Raw genomic sequence first — 26,301 nt, 5'->3', positions numbered from 1 at the left:
TCCTGCACCGCCACGTGCGGGCACCAGCCACAGTCCGCACGGCGTTTTCGCTTTTTTCACTTTTTGGTGTCGAAAAATTTCCCAGCGATTGCAATCCTCGTCCAGCACGCGGTTTCGTCCCCCGTCGCCAACTTACGCCAACCCCCCCTCTTATTACCGCCCCCTCGCCCCTCGCACTTCTAGCTGGGTTTTTTTATTTTTGATTGTTACAGCTAGACGTCGAGAGCCTACACCATGACGCTCTTTATCCTCACGGAGACCAGTGCGGGCTATGCCCTGCTCAAGGCCAAGGACAAGAAGCTTCTGAAGAGAGACGACCTCACCACTGAGGCCGCCACCCCAGAGGGTGTTTCTAACTTGTATGTCTTTCCTTGTCTCGAGATGGAATTGAAGCCACTGCCATCACAATTGAAGTGGTTTCGCCTCGCAAAAATTTTTCCCCTCCGTGCGGCAACCGTGCGTCTAACTTGCGCAACCTCAGGTTGAAATTGAAGAGCTTCCAGAAGTTCGACAGCGCCGCCACTGCGCTGGAGGAAGTTGCTGCCCTTGTGGAAGGAAAGGTTACCCCTCGTCTCGCCAGCCTTTTGGACGAAATGAAGGATGAGAAGAAGGTCTCTTTGGCTGTTTCCGATCCCAAGCTCGGTATGTGCTAGTCCCCGTTGTTGGATGGTGAAAAGTTCGAAACAAAAAAAGCGAGTCAGCATAACTGACTGCGAATCCCACAGGAAATGCCATTGGCAAGCTTCCTGGCCTCTCCATCGAGTTGGTTGCCGACTCCTCCACCACCGACATCTACCGTGCCATCCGTGAACACCTGCCCACTCTCATCCCCGGCCTTCTTCCTCAGGATATGTCCACCATGGCCCTGGGTCTGTCGCACTCTCTTGCCCGTCACAAGCTCAAGTTCTCACCCGACAAAATCGACACCATGATCGTGCAGGCTATCGGTCTGTTGGATGATTTGGACAAGGAACTCAACAACTACGCCATGCGTGTTAAGGAATGGTACGGCTGGCACTTCCCCGAGCTGGCCAAGATCTTGAACGACAACATTGCCTACGCCAGACTCGTGCTCAAGATGGGCATGCGCACCAACTGGGAGACTGCTGATCTTGCCGAGATCCTTCCCGAGGAGATTGAGGGTGCCGTCAAGGCCGCTGCTGACCGGTCCATGGGTACCGAGATCAGCCAGGAGGATCTGGAACACATTCAAGCTCTGGCCGAGCAGGTCGTTGGCTTTGCCGAGTACCGTCAGCAGCTGGCTGGCTACCTTACCGCCCGTATGAACGCTATCGCCCCCAACTTGACTGCCCTTGTCGGTGACCTCGTCGGTGCCCGTCTCATTGCCCACGCTGGTAGCTTGACCAACCTGTCCAAGAGCCCTGCCTCTACCCTCCAGATTCTGGGTGCCGAGAAGGCCCTGTTCCGTGCCCTGAAGACCAAGCACGATACTCCCAAGTACGGCCTGATCTACCACGCCTCCTTGATCGGCCAGGCCACTGGCAAGAACAAGGGTAAGATGGCCAGAGTGTTGGCCGCCAAGGCCTCTTTGGGTCTCCGTGTGGATGCCCTGGCCGAGTGGGACGACGACGTCACCGAGGAGGACAAGGCTGCTCTCGGTACCGAGGCCCGTTACAACCTCGAGCGCAAGTTGGCCGCTATGGAGGGCAAGCCCCTCAAGCCCCGTGGTGTGGCTATTGCCCCCAACGGTGTTTCCGCCCAGCCCCAGAAGTTCGACATTAACGAGGCCCGGAGATACAACCCCGATGCCGATGCTCTGACCGGCGATGAGCCTCCCGCTTCTGCCAAGAAGAGCAAAAAGGAGAAGAAGCTTGTTGAGGAGGTTGAGGACGAAGAGATGGCTGATGCCGCCTCCGACGACGAGGAGGGAGACTCTTCCGATGAGGAGTCCGAGGAGGAATCCTCCAAGAAGAAGAAGAAGAGCAAGGATGCCGAGCTGGAGAAGCTGGCCGAGCAGGCCGGTCTGAGCCTCAAGCGGTACAAGCGCAAGCTTGAACGCGGAGAGATCCAATTCGACGCCGAGGGCAACCCCAGCGCCGTCAGCAAGAAGGACATCAAGAAGGCCAAGAAGGAGGCCAAGAAGGCTTCCAAGGGCGAGGAGAAGAAGCGCAAGCGCTCAGACGACGGCGAGGAGGTCGACAGCGGTGACAAGAAAAAGAAGAAGAAGAAGAGCAAGGGTGACGAGTAAAGGGACGAAAGACGAAGCCCAAATTTTTTATAAAAAAAAAAGTTCTTCACCCGCATCACCACCACCTGATGAACACGCTTCGAGAGATGTTTTCCTGTATGATATCACACACATCTTTTGTGTTTCTTTTTCCTTTGCTTTGCTATTTGAGTTGAAGTGTTATATTGTGTTTGGGTGGCATTTCCAAAGAAGGATGGAAGCATTTTTCACATCCTATCCATGGCGCAGAGGTGCTTTGTTGGTCTAAGGCAGTTCAATTCCAGGAATAATGTTGACTTCAAGGTATCCTGCAAGATGTAGTATGAGTAGAGTTGATTGTTGTCAGTAGGTATGTTGTCCCGCAAGGGATGCAACTGTCACAGCCGTAGGTCGTCAGCGGGAACATGCTCCTAGCTGAGGAAGGAAACAGCACAGGCACTGCCTTCCTCGGACTAGTCCGGCAGTCATTCTAATAACCCGCTGTGTACGTTCAATACAGTCCATGCCTCTAGCCACAGCAACCCACCTATTTACAAGCAGAGTACCACAACCATAGTATATGCTCTGAGCTTTTTCCCCAATAATCCTCTACAGCTGCAAAGCATCCAGTCTACCACAAACACCGACAAAACCCTCCCTTCCTCCCCCCTCCCACCCACCAATCCATAACCTATCCCACATCACCTATCTATCTACCTATTTATCTATCTCCCCCCCGAACCATAACAAACCCCATCCCCATCTCCTTAGGCGCACTCTCCAAAAACCCATTCTTCCGATAAAGCCTCCGACCCGGCGCATCCGCCAAAAGGTTCACGTAAGGGTCTCCGGCGGGCGCAGCCTCCCGGATCCGCGCCAGCAGCGTCTGCAGGATCGCCTGCCCCAGCCCCTTCCGCTGGTGCTCCGGTAGCACCGCCATGTCAGCGATGTGGAAGTACCAGCCGCCGTCGCCGATGATGCGGCCCATGGCTACCGCTGGGGCGGTGGGGGTGGGTGTCGATGGGCTGATGGTTGTAGGTTGGCCGGTTGTCAATGCTGGTGGTGAATTCCCCGCGGCTTGTTCTTCGCGGCAATCACCGTCATAGGTCACGTAGCAGCCGAACCAGCTCCCCTGGACGGCGGCGGTGCCCTGAGCGGCGGTTTTCGGGGTGAGGCCTGAGGCGGCGCGGAGGTGGAGGTATTCTTCGATGGGCGGGTAGCCGATGTGGAGGTGGTAGTGAGGGGGGAGCGCGGGGGGAGGGGCATCGGAGGGGAGGGACATTGTTGGGGTTGGTTGTCTTCTGGGGATGTGGTAATGTGACAGGTGGTGTGGTTTGTGTTGATTATTGGGGTGCTTGGGTATACGACTTGAATGGGGAACGAATGCGCTTTTGAAGTATACAGTTGAGAGGACCGGAGGTGTTGTTGTACTGTGCCTAGGCAGCAATAGGCTGGTTGGTGGCTTTGCCCAGATGGGTGCCTGGCTGTTCTTAGGGCTGACTGTCCCAAAGCAGGGACTTTCGGCTAGCATAAATCTGTAAACCTTAATTTACTCCTCGTGATTATGGCGTTTGCCAAATGGCCCTCGCAGGCTTGCTTGTCTTCCTGCCTAGCTGCCTCACTGCGCTGTGCTGCTTGCTTAGTAAGGTGCTTGGTAAGGTGCTTAGAAGATAACTAATTAGTATGGCCACGGGCCCTTGCATGCCTTTGTTGCAATTGGCTCTCCTTTGAAGGTCAACCGAGGGGGGAATGACCTAGTAGCCAAGAAAAGTCTAGAATCTATGTCAATAACCTCAGGGCTTCCGGGTACCAGTATAGAACCTATCCGTGGCTACAGACTTGAATGATGATCCATGATGTGATGAATGTCTGATAGGGTCTCCGATTGCCCCAATATGACTGATCCGGGTTACCTACTGTGATGATAGGCCACCAGCCTGATAGTATGACTTGTTATGATTTCAGAGCCCCTGCAGTCTGCTACCAAACTGGAGGCCTCGATCAGACATGTTTCCATTATAGTATAGCTGCTGTATAAAGCGTCACTGGATACTCCTCTTACCACAAGCTCTCAATAAGAACATATAACTCAGAATAATAGCTGTTCTTTTTTCTTGTAAAGGAAAATACAGTGTCTAAGATACTAGTGTCACAGTGGTAAGAATGCGGCATACTTGGCAATCTATTGTTATAGACAAAATAGCTAGGCACAGCATATAGGTACTAGCCTAATGCATAACTAGTCCTTATCCTTCCCAGAATAGCTAACTCAGTGCTTTAAGCAGTATGTACTATATACACTGAGAGTCATTGACGTTATTACCGCAGTGTCACTGACACAGTTCCTCCCGGGCTATCCGGTACCCTTTCGGTGCCTTTCTGTTACATCTATGGTTCCATTTATCTCTTTTTCAGCACCCTTCTTTGGGAGTTAAGCTAATTTTTAGAAACCCGGCACTACTAAGGTAGAACTCGTTCTTTTGGGACCATATAGAGCTCTAATTAGTAGTTTAGTCAATCTGCAAGCAGCGCTACTATAATAGAGAGTTTAGACTATAAATCCTGTTACTATATAAAAATAGAACATGATTACTTCCCACATACAGACCAATAATCTTTCAGCTAAGTATTTAGATATAGACCAGCCTAGTCTGGAACCCAAGCTATGGAAATAATCAAATAGTGTTGGTCGTGAAACTCAGTCTCCGGAAACCCTGTAAAAGAACACATTAGTAGCAAAGTGGTTACATTGTCACTGCCTAATCAACTATGATGCACGGAGCAGCATGACATACTGGATGAAGAACGAGTCATTTGAGCGTTCTAGAGGGCTCCTCAATCAATTGCGTCAACACATCAAGCATCATAGATGACTTCAGCTTTTACTCAAGAGATCGCATTATGGCCGTTTGCAGAGGATATCATCATAGATAAAAGCCCGAGCCTGAACGATCTTTCTGCAACTGTTTCTGAGAAACAACTTTTCCTTCTCTTTCCTGCAAGTCCTTCCTGAAAAACAAAACCCTTCTCTCTTCCCACGGGTCTTTCCTCAATACTGTATCTTTTTCTCTTCTTCTTGCCTTAGACATTGTTCGAAGAAACCGCTTTCATACCCACAGTGGCCGAAAATGGCAAAGGGAATTGTGGGTAACGGCACCATTGGCGGCAATGGAGGTAATCACTTCTGGGAGACAAAGTATGACAAAGGCGCCATGGTGGAAGAGATAATTGTTTGGAAAGAAGGCAATATTTTGCGTGGATTGAAGTTGAGCTGGACAGATGGATCAGACTCAACCATGATTGGCAAAAGCTCAGGAAGCTCCCAAAGCTTTACATTTAAGGTCAAAGAGAAATGCACTGAAATGGTTCTTCGCGGCAATGGCATTGGTACCCGATGTGGCCACATTGAATTCAAAACAGACCAGGGAAATTCTTTTTCCTGGGGCGATGGTGGCTCCGACAACTACTATATGGATGTTGGATCAGGATTTCTCGTTGGGTTTCAAGGACGGGCAAATCTCGACATTGATTCCCTAGGCCCGCTGTTTCTGAAGCCTCTGAAGTCGGTTCACTCAGAGGTCGATTACGGCGACTTCCCAAATGGAGCCCCTGACCCGACTCATATCACACTTGACACCCAAGACTTTGATGGCAATCATGAATACGAGTGGGATTTTCACGGCAGCAAAACAAAGACTACCACAAGCACTTGGAGCCAGACTCTGGCCTCCAGCTTTGACCTCCAGGTTAAAGTCAAGGCAGGTGTACCAGAATTGGCGGAAGTGGAAAGTACTATCAAGTGGGGTTTATCAGCCTCAAGCACCCATTCGCAAGCGGAGCAGGACTCTAGTGAAATTGGCTGGGACGTACATAGTACAGTGAGCCCCGGCCAAACAGTCCATTGTGAGGCATACTGTTTCCAAGGTACCTCGGATGTTGACTATACCTCCACTGTTACCGTCACGTTCCAAAGTGGCGAGACCCTTCAATTCAAAGAGTCGGGGACCTTCTCGGGAGTCACATACTCGGAGGCTAAAACCACCGTCAACTATACACCACCATAGTCCACTCTGTTACAAGCTGCCTGCATTATCTCCAGTCTATTGCTGTTCGTCGGTTCCCCTCCGCAACCTGATACCTGATCTGTGTACTCTTGGAATACCTGGAATTGGGTTTTCCCCTCATCTTTTTTTAGAGGTTTTTCCCAATGATCTAATGTGAATGAACAGGTATCATACAGTGGCTCGCTATAACCCTTATGATTAAGTATTATGTGACAGATAATAACATATATTGTAAGGTTTATACAACTGTGCTGAACACTGGCATAGGCATCTTACAATCAATGATTAGTGTGCTGAGTTTCATACTATTGGCTAGACCTTGTGATAGGAAAACTCCCCAGATCAAAGTATTATGCGGTCCGGCAGCCTAGGTAGGCTCTTTGGGATTATCAGGAGTCGTGAGATAATCAACTTCTGTATCACAGGGTTCTGTTCATGATGATACAACACAGCTATTATTCCTAGCTGCCGATGTGTAAGGACCAGTCTACAATTGTAGATATAGGCTACCTTGTCGATCTAATAGGGAAACTAGAATTATGGAAGCCCGACTGCCTCAAATGTTCGAAACGCGCTTCGAGAAGTTGGTATGTAGTCACCACTCATTTGATATAGCAGAGTTTATAAGCATAAACCTTTACCCTCCAGTGCCTGGCTTCCTGTAGTCTTAGGTAAACATTCTACCTATGGGTAGCCCCACCTCCCAAGAAACCTTTTTCTTTACTTGCTCTTAATGTAGGACATACAGGCTTGAATCTCTTTCCTGCTTATGATAATATAGATCATCGGCATGTATTCCTAGAAAAGCTTCTATCTTTATCAATATTCTATATCTATTGCAGACAGACTTTATGGTATAATACAAAAAGGATTCTTAAATACCTAATTTGTTTCTTTTCGGGATTGTTTGATTTCTGATGTAGCCCTCTCCCCCGCCTTCAATCAAGTCCAAAAATCAGTGATCATGAGCCAGAATCTTAGCCACAGCAGCCTCGGCAACGACCATAATAGCGGCCTGGATGTTGCCCGTAGGGAGGTCAGGGTGAATACTGCCATCGACGATGTACTGTACCAGAAACCATTAGCGGACGTTCAAATCATCGTACAGGAGTAAATACATACCAGGTTATCTGTGCCATAGACCTTCGTGTTGGTATCAACGACCGAGGTGCCGTTTCCATAGCGGCCATCGTCCGTGCCCATCTTAGCGGTGGTGGTGTAGTGCATACCAGTCGTAAGACTTCCTAGAATAGAAGAGACATTGGTGTAGGTCTCCAACTGGAAGCCGGTGGAAGGGTGGGTCAGATCGTCGACCAGACCCTGAATGAACAGCTTCGCAGCAGCACGATCTCCGGCAGTGTTCATCCAGGGGGTCTTCTCGTAGACGGTCTTGCCGTCGGCATCCAAACCAAGGACACCGGATGAAGTGAGACCGTGAGTCATATAAGTTGTGATGGTGAATTCGTTCTCGCCGGTGGGCGCGCATGATCCTTGGTAGTAACGGGTCCGACCATCAACCACGTTGGAAGAGAACCAGGTCAACCGGTGCTTTCCTTGGGTCAGGACGCCGTTACCCTGCGCATAGAGGTTGATGTCCGCGGTGTCAGTTCCGTTGTAGATGCCGGTCCAGTCAAGGGGGCCGTATGTGCCGTTGGACTTGACAATGATGGAGAAGATGGGGTGGTCCTTGAGACCAATGCCGACGGGGAGGTTGATCCATTCGTTCCGGGGTAGAACGGCGACTCCGCTCTTCTGAGCAGTCTCAATCTGAGTCTTAGGCCCGATACCCGAGTTGAAGAGGATGCGTGGTGTCGACAGAGCACCTGCAGAGAGAACGACCTTGCCGTTGGTGGCCAGTGTAATATTCTTTCGCTGACCGAAAGTATTCTCTACCTCGACTCCGGTAATCCGGCTGCCAGAACGGAGCACACGAGTCACCTTGGAACCAAGCTGGAGGTTAAAGTTTTTATGCTTCTCAGCGAGCGGAAGGTAAGTGCGGACCGGGCCGGCACGCTTCTGGTCCTGAATGTTCCAAGCAGGGTAGCTGTAGACCTGATGCTTCTCATTGGGCTGAGAAATCATGTCGACAGCCTTCCAGCCAAGATTGCTGAAGAAGTTGGAAAGCACAGTGTAGAGCCCTTGGTCGTAGCGCTTGCCGTCCGCGGAGGGCAGGATAGATCCCGGATTGCGCTCGTAAAGCCTATCGGCAGCAGGCTTGACGTCGTCCCATTTCCAGCCCTTAGGCCACTTGTCGTTGAAGTCATGGTCTGGTGGGTGTACAAAGACCATGTAGTTGACAGTGACACCACCACCGAGGACACAGGCAGCATATCCTTCCGTATCGGTACAGATGTAATCCTCCCACTCCGGTAGGCTGCCAATGTCGGCAGACAGACCTGGCACATCAATCGGGGTCAAGTTCTTGTTCCAAACAAGCGTGTCGTTGGCACCCGTAGCCACAGTAGGACCACGGCCTCGCTCGAGCAGTAAGACTGTCTTGTTGGCCTCTGCCAGACGCTCGGCGGTGATAATACCAGAAGGCCCTCCGCCTACGACAATGTAGTCATATACGTCGGCCTTTCCGACGGTGTGTGCATGCGGGAAGCCAGCAACTCCGAGAGCGGAGCTGGCAGCGAGCAGCCCTCCAACGACAACAGACCGCATGTTGAATTCTTCAAGGGCGCTGTGAGAGATGAAGTCTAGTGAGAGGCAGATCGTGCAGTTTGAGACATGAATTTATAGTTCTCCCTAGTGAGCCACTTTCGCCTGGGTCCGGAGGTCCATACTGTCGAGAAGCCTCACCATCATTACCCAAGCTTGGTCCTTCACCTCAACCCGCATGGTCTATGTGTAATCAGTTTCCTGAATCAATTACCTCAAGAGTCCCGATCCCGTAGTTGTACTGACTCCCAAGGTCGCAACCCGTGCGGTTCCGAAGTTCGGGATGTTTCGATGCCGTCCTTGGATCCACTCGTGCAAAATTCATGGAAAAACACCCATCCACGAGAGATTTCCCCAAATGAATTAGGCAGTCTGTACCGCTGATCTGTCGATTTACCCTCGCTGTGCGAGCCCTTGGCGAGGAAATGGGCGCAGTGGGTGGGCATTATCTCGCCGTCAGGCGCAAGAAATTATCTTGAGTTCCATCTAATCATAGCCGTTGAAGGTTAAAAGCGGGCTCCGTGGGTCATGTCCAGAGGCTAGAAGCGAGTGGCTTGCTTCGAAAGACTTGACAAACCCTGGTTCAGAGGACAAGAGTGGATTGCCAAACATCCTCACCTGCTGTATAAAAGCTGAGTCGTCCATCACTAAGCAGCTCGATTTCCCTTGAATTCCGAGATTGAACAAATTCTTACTAATGAATTCCTCATTCTCAAGCCAGGCTATGCTGTGAAGTCCAGGGACGAAAGAGACACAAAGCCGGTTTCATTACCATCTAATGGGACGCAGCCCGAAAGGATAAATTATAAGTCGATCTTTGAAAGCATGATGTCTGCCCAGGTCAGCCATGTGGGCAGATATCGGATCGGTTGGCAGTCTGCAGGAACGGAATTATAGTCCCTGTGTGCATCAGCCTTAATTACCAGAACCTCTGGGAGTTTCCGAGGTGCTTGCTCGGTTAGGTAAGGTCTGCTGCTGCTGCAAGACGGAGTTCGTCTCTAAAGACAGCTGTTGCATAGTAAGGATTGTGAAGGGCAAGTACAACTATAGCTAGACGATGCCAGCTTGTTAGTCTTAAGCTAGGTCGCTAAGCTTTCAACCGTAGCTGCCCTTGCATGAGAGCAATCGGATTGCCGGAAGGGGCAGAGAAGCCCATTGCGCACGTGGTGCCAGGTTTGTACTGAAGATGCAGATCAGAGAACAGAAAAAGCATAGAAGCAAATGTGCTTAGTGAGATATTTGAAGGACAAAACGGTAGTAGCAGCCCATTAAGTCCAGATATGCCACTCAGTTCCATATCCCAAACACGCCTCATGTAGCGAGGTGCATTATGCATGTTGCATAGAACTATGCCGACTCAACCTGACACAGACACCGACCGCTCCCAACCTCAGGCACCAATCCGATCCATCCGACCGCCCGCAACAACCGGCAGAATTACACTCTCCGCCCCGCATCTCCAGCACTTTTTTTCCGCGGCACATGAATGAATCCGTAATTCAATCCGATCGATCAATCAACCAATACACTCAATCACATTACATTCTTCCAACAAGATGAGGGTAAGTCCAATAACCCCAGCACCACAAAGATAACCAGACCCTAACGAATTCAGATCGTCGACCCCCAATCAGCGGCTCTCTCGAACATCGAGGTCCTAGCCTACCTAACAGCGAATCCCCCGCGACGACCCCCCAACCCGCCGCCAAACTCGCGACACTGGGTACCGAGTCCCGACCTGCGCGACCACAATACCGTTGTCAAGGAAGTGCGTATACCTCAGCTAAACCAGCTCCCTGTCTACCACATCAAGCCCAAACATCTCCGCTCGCATGCCTCAAACATCCTCAACCGCATGCTCCAACCAACCCTCACCTCACCATAGGTGTGATGCGAACGGAGGACCTACCCATTCCAACCCCTACCAATGCACCAACAGGCCCCTCCACAAACTCAAACCATACCCATGCAGAACTAACCGATGCAAAAAAAAGATCCACAACTATATCTCACGCCTCGCCCCGCACCTCCAAACCTACCCACAATACACACACATCCCACTAGCGCAACTCGAAGCGCAACAAGCAGCGCAAGCCCAATCCCACGGCAGCAACTCGACCGCACCTACCCCGCTCCCCCCGAAGACCCTAAACCAGCCCACGCCCATGGACCACGCCCTCCGCGACCTGGTCACCCGTCTACAACCCTACGGTCTGACCAAGGGCGAGGTGCTCATGATCGTCAACCTAGGGATCGGGCTGACGCCTGCGGCGACGGGGTCCGAGGAGGGGGATGAGGAAGAAGCGGAGGTGGTAGAGGAGTATGAGGAAGAAGGTGTGGCCGGGGAAGAGGAGGGCGGTCATCAGCAGCAACCGGAAGAAATGGAGGTGGATGAGGGGGGAGAGGGCGGTGTTGCTGCTGGTGGTGAAAATGGAGAGCAAGGTGGACTGGCGGAGGAGGATTACGGGGCGATGGCGCTGTTGGATACGGTCATTGAGGAGCGCGAGGAACGGTTGAGTGAGGCGGATGTAGCCGGGATTCTGGCTATCATTAGGGAGACGTTGGGAGGTGGTGGTGTGGCTACGAATTGAGAGACATAGACAAAAAGATGGTTGTGGGCGGGGGGCGTTGATTTTATATACCCGTGACGTTTTGCATGAAAGACGACACCCCTTTTCCCATGGAAAGGCAATTATATCAAATTTGAATAACATGGAATTTGAAAGGGTTCTGCGTGGGTTGTAGGAAAGAAAAGGTATTAGGTCTTGCTCTATCTATCTATACAATATTGGTATCTCTGATGAGTGAAAGCCCGTGGCTATCACTCCTTCGCTGTCCATGTCAGGACGGACGCAAACCCTTCTCATATGGCTGCGTTGGGAACTCTCCATGTCTCATGGCAAACCAGGAAACACAACTCGCTAATTCAAAGAAAATGAAATCCAGGCACCGTCGGAATATATGCACGGCCATGGCTCATGGCCGGATTGCCGCTGCGCTTCATGGCGCCAATTGTGTGTAATATATGCAAGGTGAAACGATAAAACTTGGCGACCACATGAAAGTGTCTGCCAGCACGAGCCGCATCTGCTTCTTGTGCAGTGATAGATCTCAGAAAACCAGTCCCTGGGACCTAAAGAGCAATCTACCACGAAGGAGTGGTCAGATCCTCTTTGCCCTTGATGACGTTTCCAAATTGGTTGTAGACCGGCTCGTCTGCGTCTTCACCATTTTCCTGGCCAAATGGCCCAAGGTCGTCGTCGAAGACATCACGGTTATAGCTGCCGCAGACCTCGCCGTAATCGAGCCATTCACCCTTGTCGGTCCACAAGCCTCCTTTGCCGCCGCGCATGTCCCACCATTCTTGGCCGCCCATCAAGGCGGACTGGGAGGCATCAAAGCCAGAGGCAGTGCGCATGTACTTGCGGAGGAGAGCCCGAGCCCAAGGCTGGTACCACATCTCCGACCACCACTTGTCGCGAACCGAATGATCTCCATCGAGGTGTAGCAGAGCCGGGACGGATGCTGAATGAATGTTTGTCATCAAAGGGAGGTCACGCCACGTGTGGTTGCGATGATTAGGCAGCTTGTCAAGTGTAGCATTCCAAGGCGGGTTCGGCCAATCATCCTTGGTAAACCGGGGTTGGACGAATGGATTTCCCAATTTTGCAGGATCAAGGTCATCTGGAAGCATGAGACGTCTCTCCCTGGGGACGCCGTGCTGCATCTGCACAGCTGAAGTCTTGCTTACATTATGATAGTGGAGCCATTCAACATCCATCTTGGAGTTGAACATGTTGAAAAACAACCGGGATTCATAGTCAACCCCTATACCGTACTCATACCGGGTTCCCGCCGTTAGGCGTGGGGGAATAGCCCCGGTAATGTTCGAGGCCTCCGAAATGCCGATCTGGCGATAGAGCCACTCCTTGAGCCTGCTGGCGCTATTGCTTCTTTCCAGCTCTCGAAGGTATTCCTGACGTCCAAACATCTGGGTCATCGCCAGATAGTCACCGCGCGCATTGCGATGCTGATGAACGTAATGCAATATTTCGGCATAAATAACTCGTAGATCAGCCACCTGGCCCATGACTGCGCCAGGCTTTAGCCAGCGTGGCCGGTTCAGATGCCCCTGCGGATGGACATCGGTTTTCCAGCCATAAGCGTCTGGAGGAAGGCTCGATTGCGGGACTGACACGCAACCTGGGTCCTGAGAAAGGCCAGAGATACACGTCTTGCTAGCAGCAAACAGAACCCTCTGGGAGTATTTCTGCAGAGTCTGTTTGCCTTCTTTCCGGAAGGGCAGGTCCAGAGTAATAGTACCATACTTCCGTAGCAGTTTTTCGTTATTTTCCCGGAGCAGGTCCTGGAAACGCTGCACCAAGATTCCCGCTGGTAATTGGAAGAACACATCCTGCGAGTCAACAATGAGGACCAGATCATCATCCTTCAATTGCGTGCTGTATGCAAGATAGTTGTATATCCCCGCGATTCTGTCGACCATGGATGAATATTCTGTGCTCCCACCTGCGGAGGACTTCCCGTAGCTGATCAGCGTCGGCGGTGGGTAGTTCAGAATCATCGAGGACGTCACAGTGCGACAGAGCGAAGCCGACTTGTGCGATGCGGGTATAAGGAGGTGAAAGGAGGGCGCCGATCTTTCTAAGCCTAGCGGGGCAGATTGGTTTCTGTTCGTGGCATGTCGGCCGGCGAGGAGCATGGGCGTATCTTCAGGGCGCCGTCGCGTCGGAGGGTAGGACGGGTATTTCACCCAGAAGTTGACCGAAGGCTAGCAAGCAATTCTAGTCAGCGATACGATTCGACTCCGAAGCAAAATCCCCGATGAACAAGCCACCTACTTCACTAGCTGAGTGCGACCACAGAGTGAGCAAGAACAAACATGCTGCGACCAAGAAGAGAGCCCTGATGGGCCGGGCTCTCAGGCGACGAGGATGGAGATGTTGAAGCCAGAACGACGATGCGGACGATCGCATATATTTATACTGATCGGCCCATTGGCCGTCAAGAATGCCTCGACTTGACATTCCCACGGTTAATCAGTGCGGAGTAAGGGATTCTTCGCCAGGGTTGAGAGAGCACCGCTCAATAAAGCGATGAGCACTTGAATTGAGTTGCCAGTTCGAAAAAAAAAACCGGGCCAGAGCAGCTGGGATCAGCCAAGGTAAAGTATATACTGAACGATGAACATTCCTGCTTGTGTGACGTGCAAACCACTGAGCCAGAAGCCAGCAGGAAGGACAACAGGGAGGGAACAAGGTTAAGAGGCAAGTCAACAAAGATCGCAAAGAGCCATGATGGAGCCGGGGAAGAAGGTGGAGATGTGGGACGTCAAGCCAAGAGTTACGACGGCATTTAAAGGATGGTGTTGACAAGCGCAAGGACGGGAAAAAGATCCATACAGTAGGAAGCGAAATAGGGAGTCGTACAGAGAGCCTCAAGGAGAGAGGAGGGAGGCGCAGAGGTGAAGGAAGAGGAGGAAGAATCGAGAGGGAGAAGAAAAAAAGAGGGAATAGTACTTCTTAGTCGAAGCCCCGATTCGAGCAGGTCTGGTCTAGTCCAGTCCGAGTGGTGTTTAGTGAGGAACTTGAGTGGTGACTTTACGTTGCCTGCTGGGGCCGTCAGGGACAGGACAAAACCCCCTCGGCTGGTGATTGGCGGTCACAGGAGGTTTCCTTCACTTCCTCCTCTTTTGCCGGCGGGGGGGAATTCAGTTCCATCCATTCCACCCACTCGGACTTCAATCCCATCTTACTTTACTCTCACAGTGCCGGCTGATCGTTCAACATCGGTAGCTCGAGGTTGTACACGGTACTAGAGTTGGACAGATTACTATCAACACGAACTCTTGAGATCGTCACCCCATTGGATTGTTCGTATGCCGACATCTGTCCAGCGTCTTACTCCGAGGACAGGTTCTGCACCATCTCTGGGTGATGCCGCGTCATCAGCCCTGCGCATCCATGCTCTCTGTTTCTCTCTGTCCACCCGCAGGCTTGGCAGCAGTCGCATACTCGTTTCACATTAGGTGTTCCTCAATGAGTACGTCGTGCTCTGACGCTTCCCAGCACGTCACTCCACACATGCGGTCTGCTCTAGGACTAGACAATGAAGCTATGAACCAAGCTAGTTGGGAATTCAATCTATGGTTCATGGACGAAGTAGCAGGTGGGCAGCAATGCGCATGCTGGGAAGCTCAAGCCTTTCTCTTCACTTGACGCCAAGAGCTACCAAGCCTTTGGCTGGCGCAAGCCGCTCTCCAGTCTGAAGAGAGACCAGCCACCTATCATAGAATTTCCCGACCAACCTAGACTGAACATTCTTACCCCTTCCCAGGACGGCGGAAGACGGACAATCATTCCAAGGATCTCCGCACCGGTGACATGCACACGACGGAGTCATTAGTAAGCTTCGTATAAGCTGGTATAACTATACTATTAGTGAAGGTGTATATAGGATAACAACGATCTTCTCATTCGAGGTAGATCTCCTCTCGTAGCCGCTGCAGATTGCGGAATATGCCGCCGGCGGGGCCTTCGCTCTCCTGGCGGCGATGGCCCGCCGACTGTGCTTTGGCGGAAGCGCCAGAAGGCTGTTGCGACGAGTCCGCTCGGCCCTGACTCTCCAGAGCCCTGCGACGATCCTCTACAATCTTCGCCAAGCCGTCCACAACCCGAGTGCGAGCCTTCTCCTCGGCAGTCCCCTTCCAAACCAACGCCAACGTCCGCAGCGACTCGACCCGACGCGCGGCGGCCTCTACCCCCTCGAATCCACCACCATTGCTCTCCAGAAGCCCAGTCACCTCCGCGCGCAGCCTCTTAGCGACCTCCTGGCCCTTCTCCTCGCGACTGTGACTGTCGGGGCCAGCCTCAGGCGCCGAGACCGAGATGAACGACGACGCCAGCGAGGTCTCCGACGGCGGAAGCGGCCACTCCATCGCGTCGCCGAACGTCTGCACGACCTCCTCCAACCGAGCCCGCACCTGGTTCAGCATGCGTAACTTCACGATGAACTCCGGATCCTGTATCGTAGCTTGTGCCTCACTCCCGAGCTTACCATCCACTTCACCCTTGTCCCCCGCATCAACAGCCTCAGAGTCATGCCCTTGGCTATGCTCGTCCTCCTCCTCCTCCTCCTCCTCCTCGTCCTCCTCCCTGCCCAAACCCTCCACTTTACCCATAGCATTCTCAGGCACAAACCGAGCAATATCCCCCCGTAACGCCTCCGTAAGCGTATCCGATAACCCAATGGTCTCGCCGCGCAGTACCTCCACCTCATAAGCCAACCTACTCCCACCGCGCAAGATCTCATCCGTCAGCTGCGTCAGCGTCGTCGAATGCCGGACATTCTGTGCGTTGATCTGCGAGAGAATAGACTGGACTTGTGTAGACAGCTCGGGCAAAGGGATTCCTGTCATCGTCGTCGCTGCCGCCGCCGCCCCTCGGGGGTAGTTCGTTGTCGTGGTCGACTGCGAAGACGCCAGCGTCAGGGCAGGGAGCGCATTGTTGAGGTATTCGGCAGGGTCAAAGGATGGATCGGTGAAGTCCGGGCTGTTGTTGTTCTTGTTGTTGGTCAGCTCAAGGGACGTTCGGGCGCTGGGTGTTGTTGTCCGCGCTGCTGGGGGCGCGGGACTCGGGGTCTTGGAGGGAGGAGCCATTGGGCTTGTTTCGCTATAGGATTTTGTTTCTGGTTGAGATCTTGCGGAGGGCTAAGGGCGCCCGTTTGCCGGCTTTATGGCATAAGCTAATCTCCAGGGAGAGCAAGGGTGATAGTGAGATTGGAATATGTTTTGCAAAATAGTGGTACAGGTGGAATTGCGCCCGCCCGCGGCGGCAGTGTCAGCCTTCCCCATAACTAACTACAGACGCCTCCGCCTCCGGACTCCGCAGCACACCGCCTCGGGCATTATCTACAAACTGCCGGTGGGTATAAGTCTTGAGTAGAGACATAGATTATCCAGACTTTTGAAATGAAGCAATACGGCTGCAAATACAACGATCATTGTTCTCGGGCAAGGCTCAAGTAGATCATAATTAGATTAATAGGTCAAGGACCACCGAAACGATAGCAAAACTATCAACAAAGAAGGCCAAACGCATCCCGGGAGTATCATAAGCACAAGCGAAAACGAAGGTGGGTATCGTCATAGTCATCCGCATATGAATGCAAACTGCAGCATCCATGTTGAAAAGCACAATTGCAATGGCAGTCACGTGGTCTTAGTGAGCGTCATGGGTCAGATTGAACCTCGCGACATCTCCATGAAACTCATGAAATCAATCGCCGAACTCGTGTGAAGCACGCAAATTTGTCAGGGGGTGCTCAGATGTCCTCGACCACACGTGCATTCATCGCACGCTGAAATCCATCCTCGGGTTGCTGTCCATATCGGCTCGGTCCCTCACCGGCATTTTCAGCCGCGGCTAGCTGCTGCTGCACGGTCTGGTTCATCGCCGGGAGGAAGATGACCTTGCTGTTGGCGGTCTTGGCCATGGCTTGCATCGCCTCAAGGTAACGGATTTGCATCGCAGGGGCCGAGGACAGGATATCGGCGGCCTAGAATTTTCTTAGTTAGCCTTGTACCTCGGATTGAAAAGAGGTGATTTCTTTGAGACATACCTGACGCATAAGTTTGGCCGACTCGACTTCAGCGCGAGCAGCAATAACCTTACTCTCACCGATACGCTTGGACTGCGCGGCCATAGAGAGCGAGTCTTGCAAGTCATTGCTGAAGATGATGTCCTTGATAAGCATCGACTCAACCGCGACACCCCATCCGGAGGCCACATCTTCAATGATCTCCGATGTCGACTGGGCGATCTCCTCGCGGCGCTCAATCACATCTTGCAGGACCCGCGCACCAATGACATGACGCAATGTGGTTTGAGTGCGCTCCACAAGCGCTTGTCGAATGTTGGAAATACCGAACGCAGCCTTGTGGGGTGAAACAATTTGATAGTAGATAACAGAGCTCAGGTTCAGGTTCACGTTGTCCTTGGTCATGCAGCTTTGGCGAGGCACTTCGACAATCTGAATCTTGACGTCCACAGCTGTGAGGTGCTCACTCAGAGGGTTCACCTTAACAAGACCGGGGTCGACGGCACGTTCGAATCTAAGAGCATCAAGCATAAGCATGCGAGCTTCAATGAGGAACCTGAGAGTCGGAAAGAGGGAGGTCACATACCGTCCAAACCTTGTGATCAAGCCAACTTCACCTTGTGCGACTGGCTTGAAGGGGTTCGGGCAACAAAAGCAGCATGGGATAGCACCTAGGCATCCGATGAATTCTCCCAGTCCGTGAACTGTTTTGAGGATGCTTTGTTAGTCCGGAATCTAGGACCAGAGGTTTTGGGTATAAAGTTAACTCACTAAATCCTGCGTACCAGCCATGCGCATCTGGGTTCTCTTCATTGTGCTGGATTTGCTGGGCGTACTTAGGCTGCAAGTCCTCCAGACGAGCTGGTTGCACATTGACCAAGCCAGAGGGTCCCGAAGGCCGAGGGTTCACTGGTTGGGCGGGCGCTTTTCCATTGATGTCGGACATGTTTGATGATGTAGGTAGTGTAGTTATTTAGGTAGTTGGAAGTGGTATGTGTTTCAGATGCGTGTGTATACAATGGTGGGATAGAAATGGTGGTATGGCATCAAGCAAGGGGATATGAGACACCTCAAGATAACTGCAAGGCAAATTGAGGGACAGTTGATGAAGAAGACGAGAAGCGAGCAGCGAAGGAGGGGAAAGGATATTTAAATACCAGCTGAGCTGCAGGTGTGTAAGTTGTCCGACCATGGGAGGGGCGCCTCGCAGCTGTCGGACACTTTAGTTTGGTTCCTGCCGACTCCTACCGCAAACGACTAAGCAAACTACCTGGTCAACTAGACCTACGCTACTGCAGTGTAGCCTACCGTCATTCATCAACATAGAACCATAGACAATCACCCATATCACTTGCCCGGAGATCAGATGTTCTTTCTCCGCATGAGCTAAGGGGTATCGGTGGATCTGCTTCGCCCAGCTGTGGAGTCTGGCCCATTCCTACTCGGGGGCGCCTCGAGGCCCTTGATTCCTCAGGCTGCCTCTTGGCCAACTCAATTCTGTTCCCAATGGAGATTTCATTGGCATGGAGTTCCTAGGCTGAGCTCACACCACATCATAAGGAGCAGCCCCTATACCCACCACCCGAGGGATTTCCGGGGGCTTGGAGCTTTCCAAGGCGTAGTTCATGAACCTTCCGTACTGTTAGAGTTCCTCGGTTCTCCACGGTACCCATCTTCATAGGTCGATCAGATTTCTCATTGCACGCGATTACTACTCAGTACCTTCAAAGGGTTTACTAGTCTTTAGCCTACTAATAACTAGCAATTTAGTCTGCCCAGGAGACCAATGCGTGCTGTTGAAGGATTGGCCGTCTTATCCGGTCTCAAATCTCTAAGCCAATTCACCAGTCAATGCTGGCCCCCTGGATCGATCATCAATTACATCATTTACCAAAGGCTGAACGGGCTGCCCGGCCATACGGGTTCAATCCCTGCATGAAAACTGGACATCCAACACATGGACGGGACGATCGGGATGCCCTTACTGCAACGTTGGTTGGTTCAACATTCCTTTCCCATCGTTGCCCTGGTACCCTGGGATGCTGGGCTTCGTTGAGCGGGGCACCCAGACGTTCTGTCATCTTTCCCCACGTGAGTGAGCCAGTGCTTCCAGATGTTTTCTAGTCACTCGACCGGTCATCATTTGGTAGGGTCAAGCGGAGTATCTCCCGTCAATGCTGAGGCTCTGTAGTGCACAGCCCTATTTACCGTTCTGTGGCCTGTCTTTCTGGTTCAGACCCGCCTTGGAGACTAGTGCTGACAACCTTGGCATACGTGTAACCCCAAGGCAGAGTGAAGGACTTAGTGCGAAATGCGACGGATACTCGGCAGAGGAAAACTGCAAATATACGATTATGCCCGACGGCTGGTGCCGTTGGACATGTCGCGTATAACTGCAGCAATGGTACTGAGCAACATGTCAACCCGTGACCTGCGGTGTCACCCGATACGACCGCCTACTGCTTTCTCTTGAAGGCTTTGACTGGGAGAATTGAAGGCACGGAGCATGGCCCCACTGTTTTCCGCCAAGGGATCGGGCGCAACGGGGCTGTGCCATGATCCTTCATGTGTCGTTGGGCTAAGGTTGAACTAATGCTGCCCTGTGCCACTATAATCCCAAACAATATTTCCTGGTCTGGGGTATGATCAAATGGAACAGTGCCTTATGCAGATTTCACAATGAGGTGTGATCAAATTGACATGATGGGAACAACATCAGGTATAGCTAGTACGACATCCAGTGCAGTACAGCCACTGGAATGGATACTGGCAAGCTACTCTGGAAGAAGTCTGCGAGGCAACCCTGCCAAGGACATGGTCCTCAGGCAATATCGCTTTGGTAGTGGGTCATACGCATATCTCCGCTGAATCGCATATTTGACCGCTGCCAATCTCAATTACCAGGACCAGAATTCGGTCCCTATCAGACCGTTGGTTATGGTCTGCTCCAATCTTCGATCGACATGCTTATGGTTTGCGTGACAAACAAAGCAGTCGGCATACTTTCCATATATTGTCGATTGAATGTCTGTCTCCGAAGGGGGGATATCCCTGGGCTGGGCTTTCGACTTTAAAGCATGAATGCAGACTCTGACTGGTATGAATGCGATCAACCCGGCCTAGACCGAACAATATGTCATTATCGGCTCGGGATGGCATTCCTCGTGTTTATGCAGACCTCGAGTCGGAAAACCTGCTTTACAATTGAGCTCAAGTGGTGCCAATGACTAAGAGACTAGATATTCATTCAGACTCAAAACCAGTCAAACACCCAGATGCTCATATGCTCAGTTGTAAAGTCATACTTTCAAGCTTTCGGTGCGTCTGATCGGACCATCACTGAGAAAATAGCACATATAGCCGGATGTATACCACCAACTGTTGGCTATGGACAACTACTAACTGTTAAAGATTGTCGATCATAAAGTTTCTTTCCTGATTATATCTCAATAACAAGCATCATTGGTCTAGTGGTAGAATTCATCGTTGCCATCGATGAGGCCCGTGTTCGATTCACGGATGATGCATCAAAATTTTGTTTTTCTTGCTCCTGGATCCACCCCAGTTGATTCTTGGTTCGCGACTACTTCTACAATACCCGGTTTCAGCTCTACTGGTGCTGTGGCATACAAATAATAGTCTGCAAGGTCCCCGGGGTGGGTCGTTGATCTATATCACTAGGCACCCCATCAGCCTGCGATCAAGACGTCCACATCGTCATATCAAGCAGAAGATTTATACTATCGTGGAAGTTATGTGTCAAATTATAGGTATTTTTCTACAATCATTTCAGCAGACGCACTGGCCAGGCATAGGAGTCACGTTTGATATCCAGAGTTTTTACACATAAGGCTCGTTCAACATGGCCGATCAAACGGCTACCGTAGTACGAAGAGCAAGTGAAACTCTCATTGGTACAACAACATCGGTACCAGGTTTGACATACAACAAGGCTCTCTACCAAGGCAGTTGGAGTGGTGTCGGCAAGTCGCTACCTAATACAGGCTCGGCAGTCCCAATATCCCTGGTCAGGTTAGCTCTGTTTCTCAAACATCAGAAGGGCTACACGAACCTAGGACCCCGTGGTGCCCAATACTGTCCGGTTTTACTGATGTCAAACTCATCAATGAATGAAGCGAGCGACCCTGCTGCTTCATCCGGCGTGACAGCTGGAAAGACAAGCAGTCAGTATGGTCTGAACGGAGAAAAAAGTTACACATGCAAGAACTTCGATGACCCACCTCCTCCGGCATCCCAGTACTTATCGAATCCCACGCCCTTTGTCATCTCTGTGCGCATAAACCCAGGGTGAACAATGCCGACAGCGATCCCCTTGTCTTTGAGATCCAGACTTAAAAGCTTCCCCACCATATTAAGAGCTGCTTTGCTAGCATGATGGCCATAGTTTCCTCCACCCTCCTTCTCATGCCGCAGCGTGATACTTCCACTCTCACTACTGACGAGAATCACCTTGCTACCGGCGCCCAAGAGCCCTGCTTTGACCAAGTGATGCACCAGAAAGACAGGTCCGATAGCAGAGGTGGTATACATCTTGACCTCCTTCTCCCAGTCAGGCTCGTCGAATGTCTCGAACCCGAAATAGCCGGCAGAGATTATGACTGTCGAGATCTTGGCAGATGAGGGCAGCTGGGAGACCAGATTCTGGCCGACATCAGGCCTGGCCACGTCAATATTCGCAACCCATGAGACAAGAGGCTCGTCTTTCGGCTTGGAGGAATCTCTGGTCGTTGCAAAAACCGTATTCGTGGTTTGTCTCCCTGCATATAGAGTCTTGAGGGACGCCCCCAAGCCTCTAGTAGCACCGATGATCAGAATGTTCTCGGACATAGTTCGTAACAACAAGACTTGTGTCGACCAACACAAAGGACAAAGGTACAGAGAGTGACAGATCTCTCTGAGAGCTTCAGCTGAGTACAATGCAAGATCAATGGCCTGCTTTGCCCCTCTTCCCCGACTTAGTCAACAACAACCCCTGTTCCCCATGACGTAAGTCCGACTCCAGATTGTGACACGGCTGCTTACCCTTCCCCAATCCATTGTTCTTATTCAGGTGTCTCTCTCTTTGTTTGTCTTCTCTCCTGTCAATGAATAATGCTGGCTAATCCGGTTAGCCGCCGCTTAAGTTTTCGTCCATGCAATTACAGCGCTTCATCAGTCATCCCTCATCCGCTATGAAAGCATACTACTAGCAGTGAATTCCGCCCCAAATTAGCAGCAGCCTGTCAGTCTCAGATGACCGCATCTGCCTCCATCCCCTTCCCCGTCAACTAGCCCCAATCCTCTGAATATGATCTCGCCTCTTCTTACCTCTGCATCACCGTTTACCTATTCCATTTCCATCCCACACAATCTGCACACCAGGTGCGCTCCACTTCTATTCGTGGCCTGCGTTTAAATTAGCAACAAGCCCTCTGCTCAGCCCTGCTTAGTCATCGCCCCTCTGCCAAAAGGCGCCAGCGGAGACTCCCTTAAAATCAATCGACGAGAGGAATCAGGGACCTGCATGGTGTCAAGCTATCTATTCTGAAGTGCTGAAGTCGGAGCTGGTCTCCTCATGTCTAACGGTGCTTGACGATGAGTACGTTCCACAATTTTATGCTGCAAGCCAAAAAAGCACGCGCTGCCATCAACAGAGGCAAGAGATCGGACGCCAAGAAGAGCAACTCCTCCAAACACGGTGCAGTGCCATCTTCCGTGTCGTTGTACGTTTGACCGCCCCGTGCTGAAAGATTGAATATCGACGCTCAAGCCTGGAGGCGTGCTCGTTACTGACGTGTTCCTTTCCTTTGTTGACAGAGTAGACATAGTACCTACCTCGAGCCCCTGGGATCTTCTTCCCGTCGAAATCCAGATCAAGATATTCGCCCACTGTGGCGTCACAGACTTGCTACCGCTGAAGCTCGTCTGCAAGTCATTCTACCAGCTACTCACCTCCCAAGAACAATGGATCACCCGACAGTACCTGCGCCAACGCCGCGGCGGAACGCTGCCGTCTCCTATCGACGGCGAGAAAACATACACCAGAAGCCCAGAAGATGATGTAGTGCTTTTGTCGGATCTTTTCCCCCCGGCAAAAAGTGCGAGAGGCGGCCATATCTACACATTCAAATACATATCCAGTCTGCGCCGTCGGCAGAAGCTGTGTTCGAAACTTTGCTGCTACCTTGCGGACCGTGTCATGGATCGGTTCGTGCACAGCGAGCCAGGCTTCATGAAGTCGGTCTTCTCCTCTAAAGCGGAGCGATACGCTTTTGTGCAACAGACGACTGCGCGCCTATGGTTCCACCTTACTCCACTGATGTGAGTATTATGTTTGGACACGTCGCCATCGGTAACACGCTGACATGCTTTTTCGTCTTCTAGGTATTACGCTCTCTACTTCTTGGAGACGTATGCGCTTGCCAGACGAGAGCAGACCAACATCCTCCTACGAGAATTCGAGGCCGGACGCCTTCCGGTTCCCATTCCTCCCCACATCCGTAAAGTGATGTATCGGGAGCTACAAGTAAAGATCATCAAATCACCCCCGTTCACCGATACGGCCACTCTCATCGCCACGCACCACTGCATGCAACTCCTTGTCTCCTACCTGCGATATACCGTACCACCCGATGAACCTACAGTGTCGGACGACAGTTGGATCGGGTCACTGCTCACAGTGTCGCCATTCCTGCGGATTGTGGAGTATTTCTCCGCGGAGATCGGCGACGGCGGAAACCAACGCATGCAGCGGAAGGAGTTTATGCACAATTTCCATAACGATATCACATTGAATGAGAAGGACGACATTCAATCGCTGGTATTCCAGGTCTCGTCAAATGTCCACCTACACGGCTCTGTGGAGGATGTCTGGTTTGATGTGGTCGGGGAGGAGCTGGCGTCGAGGCATGCGGCGCCCCATGATGCCGACCGCATCATGGTCTGGAATGGACTGCCCGTCCTACTGTCCTGTCGCGAGTGCCGCGTGAGGGAGGGCTGGCATGCGTGAAATATCATTTTTGGCTTAGCAAGCGCTGTGTTATACTTGCATAATCCTCTTTTCGAGGCGAGGCGTTACACTTGGGGGATTTTTGTTTCCATGATAGCGGAAGACGAAGCGAGTGTCACTTTCAAAGTCAGGGGTGTCAAACATAGCATATTTTAGAATCGACGTGGGTATCACATCTTGTCATATAGGTATCGTCGGAATGTCCCTATGCACATATCAGGCTTGGCATGTTTGCACAACGCGGGCGCGTCTCCGGAGAGATCACGGAGTAGTTTAACTGTTAATATATGATCCCCAAAGCAGTAAAACATCAGCTTCGTTCCCTGCCAGGAGACCTTTTCTCCTTCCACATCTCGACATGTGAACCTGCGCCCAGCGCAACCTCCTCCCGACCTACATATTACAGTCACCACCAAACAACTAAAAGAAAAAAACAAGAATGGCCCAGCTCAACCTGCTAAACACCACCTGGACAATACACCGACTGTCCCCCCTCCACCACGGCAAAGAATTCCCCTCCCTCCTCGACAACGAGCACGCCCTAAAAACATACGCAGCGCGCCTCCGCGACCATATCACCGGCACCAGCAGCACCGGCACCACAACCTCAACCTTCAAAATCAGCGGTCCCACCGACGAGAACCCATCGTCCAGCAGCAGCAGCAAAACCGGCGCCCTAGTCTCCTGCACCTGGGACCGGATCCCGACGCTCTCGCTCTCCGGCCACGCAACGACAACCACTTCCCTACCTGACGACAACACAAATGCGAACGCAAACACAACCCGACGCGGCCGCCCCCGCCGCGCAGCCACCACGCCCGGCACGCCCGGCGGCGGCATTCTGATCACTTTACACTACGAGACGCAAACCTACCGCGCGGCGCTGCTCACGCCCTCGACCTCGACCGCGCTATCCTCACCGTCCTCCTCGTCGGACCACAACAACAAAGCAGCCCCAAAACGAACCCTCCGCTCGCGATCACACGCCCACTCAACGCACCTCCCGCTCCTCCTCACCAAGCTCCCCGCTCCGCTCCGCCAAACTCTCGTGTCGTTCCTGGCTTCCACGTTCGATACCTACTGCGCGACTCTGAGTCTCGAGTCTGGGTTCCTGTGTGGGGCGTTGAGCGTGTATACTCGTTCTCTACTTGGGGGTGTTAATTCTGAGGACGGGGAGCAGGGGAGACACGGGGCTGGGGAGGAGGGCGTGGTGGAGAGCGTGTTGAGGGATCTGCATATCGTGCTTGGGTTTCAGGGGCCTGTGGCGCCGGCGTTGAGGGCGCTGGATATTTGTGTTCCGCGGGCGGCGGTGGCGGGGTTGGTTGCTGGGGGTGGTGGTGATGATGATGATGAGGACGGGGATGTGTTGGTCAAGGTGGGCGAGTATCTGGATCGGCATCTTGCGATGAAGGTGGATTTGAAGGCTGTCGGAAACGGGGTAAGTCCGGGGGTGGTCCGGGTTACTAGGATTGCGTGTGGGGGGTTTGTGCTGGCTGCGGATGGGAAGGTGAAATTGGTTGGCCCTGCTGCTGCTGCTTCTGCTTCTGCGGATGGTGTGGGTGCCGGTGAGGATGATGATGAGGGGGGCGTACCTCCTACTGTTGCTGCTGCTACTGCTACTGCGCTCAGTCTCAAGGATCGGCTCACCCTGCGGGCTGCTGAGATGTTGCTTCTGGAGGTCGTGCGTCGGGCGGCGGGGGTGGAGGGCGAGAATGAAGAGTCCTGAGGGCTGAAGGCGAGTGACGTTTACGGATCAATCGCTACGGGCACCGGAACCTACGCGG

General features: G+C 52.1%; 11 protein-coding genes and 1 non-coding gene across 12 annotated transcripts; 6 read left to right on the top strand and 6 right to left on the bottom strand.

Annotated features, from left to right (window-relative positions):
• Positions 1 to 93: 93 nt before the first annotated feature.
• Positions 94 to 2,472, top strand: nop58 (RNA-processing protein NOP58). The gene is made up of 3 exons (XM_025695942.1): positions 94 to 359; positions 482 to 642; positions 726 to 2,472. The coding sequence occupies exons 1-3, from the start codon at positions 235 to 237 to the stop codon at positions 2,207 to 2,209; spliced, it is 1,770 nt and encodes a 589-aa protein (XP_025546840.1). The 5' UTR covers positions 94 to 234; the 3' UTR covers positions 2,210 to 2,472.
• Positions 2,473 to 2,496: 24 nt separating this feature from the next.
• On the bottom strand, positions 2,497 to 3,593 carry BO97DRAFT_408808 (GNAT family N-acetyltransferase). The gene has a single exon (XM_025695941.1). It carries the CDS (start codon positions 3,447 to 3,449, stop codon positions 2,889 to 2,891), a length of 561 nt encoding a protein of 186 aa, XP_025546839.1. The 5' UTR covers positions 3,450 to 3,593; the 3' UTR covers positions 2,497 to 2,888.
• A 1,617-nt stretch (positions 3,594 to 5,210) lies between these two features.
• Positions 5,211 to 6,445, top strand: BO97DRAFT_463410 (uncharacterized protein). Its single transcript, XM_025699459.1, has one exon. It carries the CDS (start codon positions 5,296 to 5,298, stop codon positions 6,229 to 6,231), a length of 936 nt encoding a protein of 311 aa, XP_025546838.1. The 5' UTR covers positions 5,211 to 5,295; the 3' UTR covers positions 6,232 to 6,445.
• Positions 6,446 to 7,131: 686 nt separating this feature from the next.
• BO97DRAFT_446660 (FAD/NAD(P)-binding domain-containing protein) lies at positions 7,132 to 8,971 on the bottom strand. The gene is made up of 2 exons (XM_025698673.1): positions 7,354 to 8,971; positions 7,132 to 7,297 (listed from the first exon to the last, which is right to left on the bottom strand). Exons 1-2 carry the CDS (start codon positions 8,893 to 8,895, stop codon positions 7,187 to 7,189), a joined length of 1,653 nt encoding a protein of 550 aa, XP_025546837.1. The 5' UTR covers positions 8,896 to 8,971; the 3' UTR covers positions 7,132 to 7,186.
• Positions 8,972 to 10,402: 1,431 nt separating this feature from the next.
• BO97DRAFT_377942 (uncharacterized protein) lies at positions 10,403 to 11,614 on the top strand. Its single transcript, XM_025693086.1, has 3 exons — positions 10,403 to 10,454; positions 10,508 to 10,660; positions 10,887 to 11,614. The coding sequence occupies exons 1-3, from the start codon at positions 10,449 to 10,451 to the stop codon at positions 11,481 to 11,483; spliced, it is 756 nt and encodes a 251-aa protein (XP_025546836.1). The 5' UTR covers positions 10,403 to 10,448; the 3' UTR covers positions 11,484 to 11,614.
• BO97DRAFT_399522 (glycosyltransferase domain-containing protein) lies at positions 11,615 to 14,364 on the bottom strand. The gene is made up of 2 exons (XM_025694251.1): positions 13,752 to 14,364; positions 11,615 to 13,681 (listed from the first exon to the last, which is right to left on the bottom strand). The coding sequence occupies exons 1-2, from the start codon at positions 13,935 to 13,937 to the stop codon at positions 12,038 to 12,040; spliced, it is 1,830 nt and encodes a 609-aa protein (XP_025546835.1). The 5' UTR covers positions 13,938 to 14,364; the 3' UTR covers positions 11,615 to 12,037.
• Positions 14,365 to 15,307: 943 nt separating this feature from the next.
• On the bottom strand, positions 15,308 to 16,698 carry BO97DRAFT_399519 (uncharacterized protein). The gene is made up of 2 exons (XM_025694250.1): positions 16,075 to 16,698; positions 15,308 to 16,014 (listed from the first exon to the last, which is right to left on the bottom strand). Exons 1-2 carry the CDS (start codon positions 16,565 to 16,567, stop codon positions 15,383 to 15,385), a joined length of 1,125 nt encoding a protein of 374 aa, XP_025546834.1. The 5' UTR covers positions 16,568 to 16,698; the 3' UTR covers positions 15,308 to 15,382.
• A 218-nt stretch (positions 16,699 to 16,916) lies between these two features.
• Positions 16,917 to 18,671, bottom strand: BO97DRAFT_408802 (slipin family protein). The gene is made up of 4 exons (XM_025695940.1): positions 18,280 to 18,671; positions 18,095 to 18,212; positions 17,530 to 18,022; positions 16,917 to 17,466 (listed from the first exon to the last, which is right to left on the bottom strand). Exons 1-4 carry the CDS (start codon positions 18,452 to 18,454, stop codon positions 17,233 to 17,235), a joined length of 1,020 nt encoding a protein of 339 aa, XP_025546833.1. The 5' UTR covers positions 18,455 to 18,671; the 3' UTR covers positions 16,917 to 17,232.
• A 2,293-nt stretch (positions 18,672 to 20,964) lies between these two features.
• Positions 20,965 to 21,035, top strand: BO97DRAFT_t262. Its single transcript has one exon. It is a non-coding gene; the product is annotated as a tRNA-Gly (tRNA).
• Positions 21,036 to 21,253: 218 nt separating this feature from the next.
• On the bottom strand, positions 21,254 to 22,449 carry BO97DRAFT_446655 (oxidoreductase, short chain dehydrogenase/reductase family superfamily). The gene is made up of 3 exons (XM_025698672.1): positions 21,750 to 22,449; positions 21,581 to 21,677; positions 21,254 to 21,532 (listed from the first exon to the last, which is right to left on the bottom strand). The coding sequence occupies exons 1-3, from the start codon at positions 22,354 to 22,356 to the stop codon at positions 21,466 to 21,468; spliced, it is 771 nt and encodes a 256-aa protein (XP_025546832.1). The 5' UTR covers positions 22,357 to 22,449; the 3' UTR covers positions 21,254 to 21,465.
• Positions 22,450 to 22,628: 179 nt separating this feature from the next.
• On the top strand, positions 22,629 to 24,763 carry BO97DRAFT_408799 (F-box domain protein). Its single transcript, XM_025695939.1, has 3 exons — positions 22,629 to 23,231; positions 23,326 to 23,829; positions 23,893 to 24,763. Exons 1-3 carry the CDS (start codon positions 23,104 to 23,106, stop codon positions 24,515 to 24,517), a joined length of 1,257 nt encoding a protein of 418 aa, XP_025546831.1. The 5' UTR covers positions 22,629 to 23,103; the 3' UTR covers positions 24,518 to 24,763.
• A 205-nt stretch (positions 24,764 to 24,968) lies between these two features.
• BO97DRAFT_312680 (uncharacterized protein) lies at positions 24,969 to 26,231 on the top strand (the record flags this gene model as incomplete). The annotated part of the gene is made up of 1 exon (XM_025691237.1): positions 24,969 to 26,231. A coding segment is annotated over one exon (1,263 nt), but the record flags the coding sequence as incomplete, so codon positions are not given.
• Positions 26,232 to 26,301: the final 70 nt, after the last annotated feature.

The sequence above is a fragment of the Aspergillus homomorphus genome, assembly GCF_003184865.1.
Source record: "Aspergillus homomorphus CBS 101889 unplaced genomic scaffold BO97scaffold_60, whole genome shotgun sequence".
Taxonomy (NCBI): domain Eukaryota; kingdom Fungi; phylum Ascomycota; class Eurotiomycetes; order Eurotiales; family Aspergillaceae; genus Aspergillus; species Aspergillus homomorphus.
The sequence above is the reverse complement of the archived record's forward strand: the minus strand, read 5'-3'. Positions and strand labels throughout refer to the sequence as shown.

Excerpts from the sequence above, each read along its gene's own strand:
- BO97DRAFT_399522 (XM_025694251.1), bottom strand. The coding sequence starts at position 13,937 with ATGTCAAGTCGAGGCATTCTTGACGGCCAATGGGCCGATCAGTATAAA. Across the intron at positions 13,682-13,751 it reads GGTCGCACTCAGCTAGTGAA|CCTTCGGTCAACTTCTGGGT; the intron begins GTAGGTGGCTTG and ends ATTGCTTGCTAG.
- BO97DRAFT_408808 (XM_025695941.1), bottom strand. The coding sequence starts at position 3,449 with ATGTCCCTCCCCTCCGATGCCCCTCCCCCCGCGCTCCCCCCTCACTAC.
- BO97DRAFT_399519 (XM_025694250.1), bottom strand. The coding sequence starts at position 16,567 with ATGGCTCCTCCCTCCAAGACCCCGAGTCCCGCGCCCCCAGCAGCGCGG. Across the intron at positions 16,015-16,074 it reads TGCTATGGGTAAAGTGGAGG|GGCATGACTCTGAGGCTGTT; the intron begins GTTTGGGCAGGG and ends AGCATAGCCAAG.
- nop58 (XM_025695942.1), top strand. The coding sequence starts at position 235 with ATGACGCTCTTTATCCTCACGGAGACCAGTGCGGGCTATGCCCTGCTC. Across the intron at positions 360-481 it reads CCAGAGGGTGTTTCTAACTT|GTTGAAATTGAAGAGCTTCC; the intron begins GTATGTCTTTCC and ends GCGCAACCTCAG. Across the intron at positions 643-725 it reads TGTTTCCGATCCCAAGCTCG|GAAATGCCATTGGCAAGCTT; the intron begins GTATGTGCTAGT and ends CGAATCCCACAG.
- BO97DRAFT_377942 (XM_025693086.1), top strand. Across the intron at positions 10,661-10,886 it reads ACAATACCGTTGTCAAGGAA|ATCCACAACTATATCTCACG; the intron begins GTGCGTATACCT and ends TGCAAAAAAAAG.
- BO97DRAFT_463410 (XM_025699459.1), top strand. The coding sequence starts at position 5,296 with ATGGCAAAGGGAATTGTGGGTAACGGCACCATTGGCGGCAATGGAGGT.
- BO97DRAFT_446660 (XM_025698673.1), bottom strand. The coding sequence starts at position 8,895 with ATGCGGTCTGTTGTCGTTGGAGGGCTGCTCGCTGCCAGCTCCGCTCTC. Across the intron at positions 7,298-7,353 it reads TCTATGGCACAGATAACCTG|TACATCGTCGATGGCAGTAT; the intron begins GTATGTATTTAC and ends TTTCTGGTACAG.
- BO97DRAFT_408799 (XM_025695939.1), top strand. The coding sequence starts at position 23,104 with ATGAGTACGTTCCACAATTTTATGCTGCAAGCCAAAAAAGCACGCGCT. Across the intron at positions 23,232-23,325 it reads GTGCCATCTTCCGTGTCGTT|AGTAGACATAGTACCTACCT; the intron begins GTACGTTTGACC and ends CTTTGTTGACAG. Across the intron at positions 23,830-23,892 it reads TTCCACCTTACTCCACTGAT|GTATTACGCTCTCTACTTCT; the intron begins GTGAGTATTATG and ends TTCGTCTTCTAG.
- BO97DRAFT_446655 (XM_025698672.1), bottom strand. The coding sequence starts at position 22,356 with ATGTCCGAGAACATTCTGATCATCGGTGCTACTAGAGGCTTGGGGGCG. Across the intron at positions 21,678-21,749 it reads GTACTGGGATGCCGGAGGAG|CTGTCACGCCGGATGAAGCA; the intron begins GTGGGTCATCGA and ends TTGTCTTTCCAG. Across the intron at positions 21,533-21,580 it reads TGGGCACCACGGGGTCCTAG|GGATATTGGGACTGCCGAGC; the intron begins GTTCGTGTAGCC and ends TAACCTGACCAG.
- BO97DRAFT_408802 (XM_025695940.1), bottom strand. The coding sequence starts at position 18,454 with ATGTCCGACATCAATGGAAAAGCGCCCGCCCAACCAGTGAACCCTCGG. Across the intron at positions 18,213-18,279 it reads TGGCTGGTACGCAGGATTTA|TTCACGGACTGGGAGAATTC; the intron begins GTGAGTTAACTT and ends TCCTCAAAACAG. Across the intron at positions 18,023-18,094 it reads TTGATCACAAGGTTTGGACG|ATTCGAACGTGCCGTCGACC; the intron begins GTATGTGACCTC and ends TGATGCTCTTAG.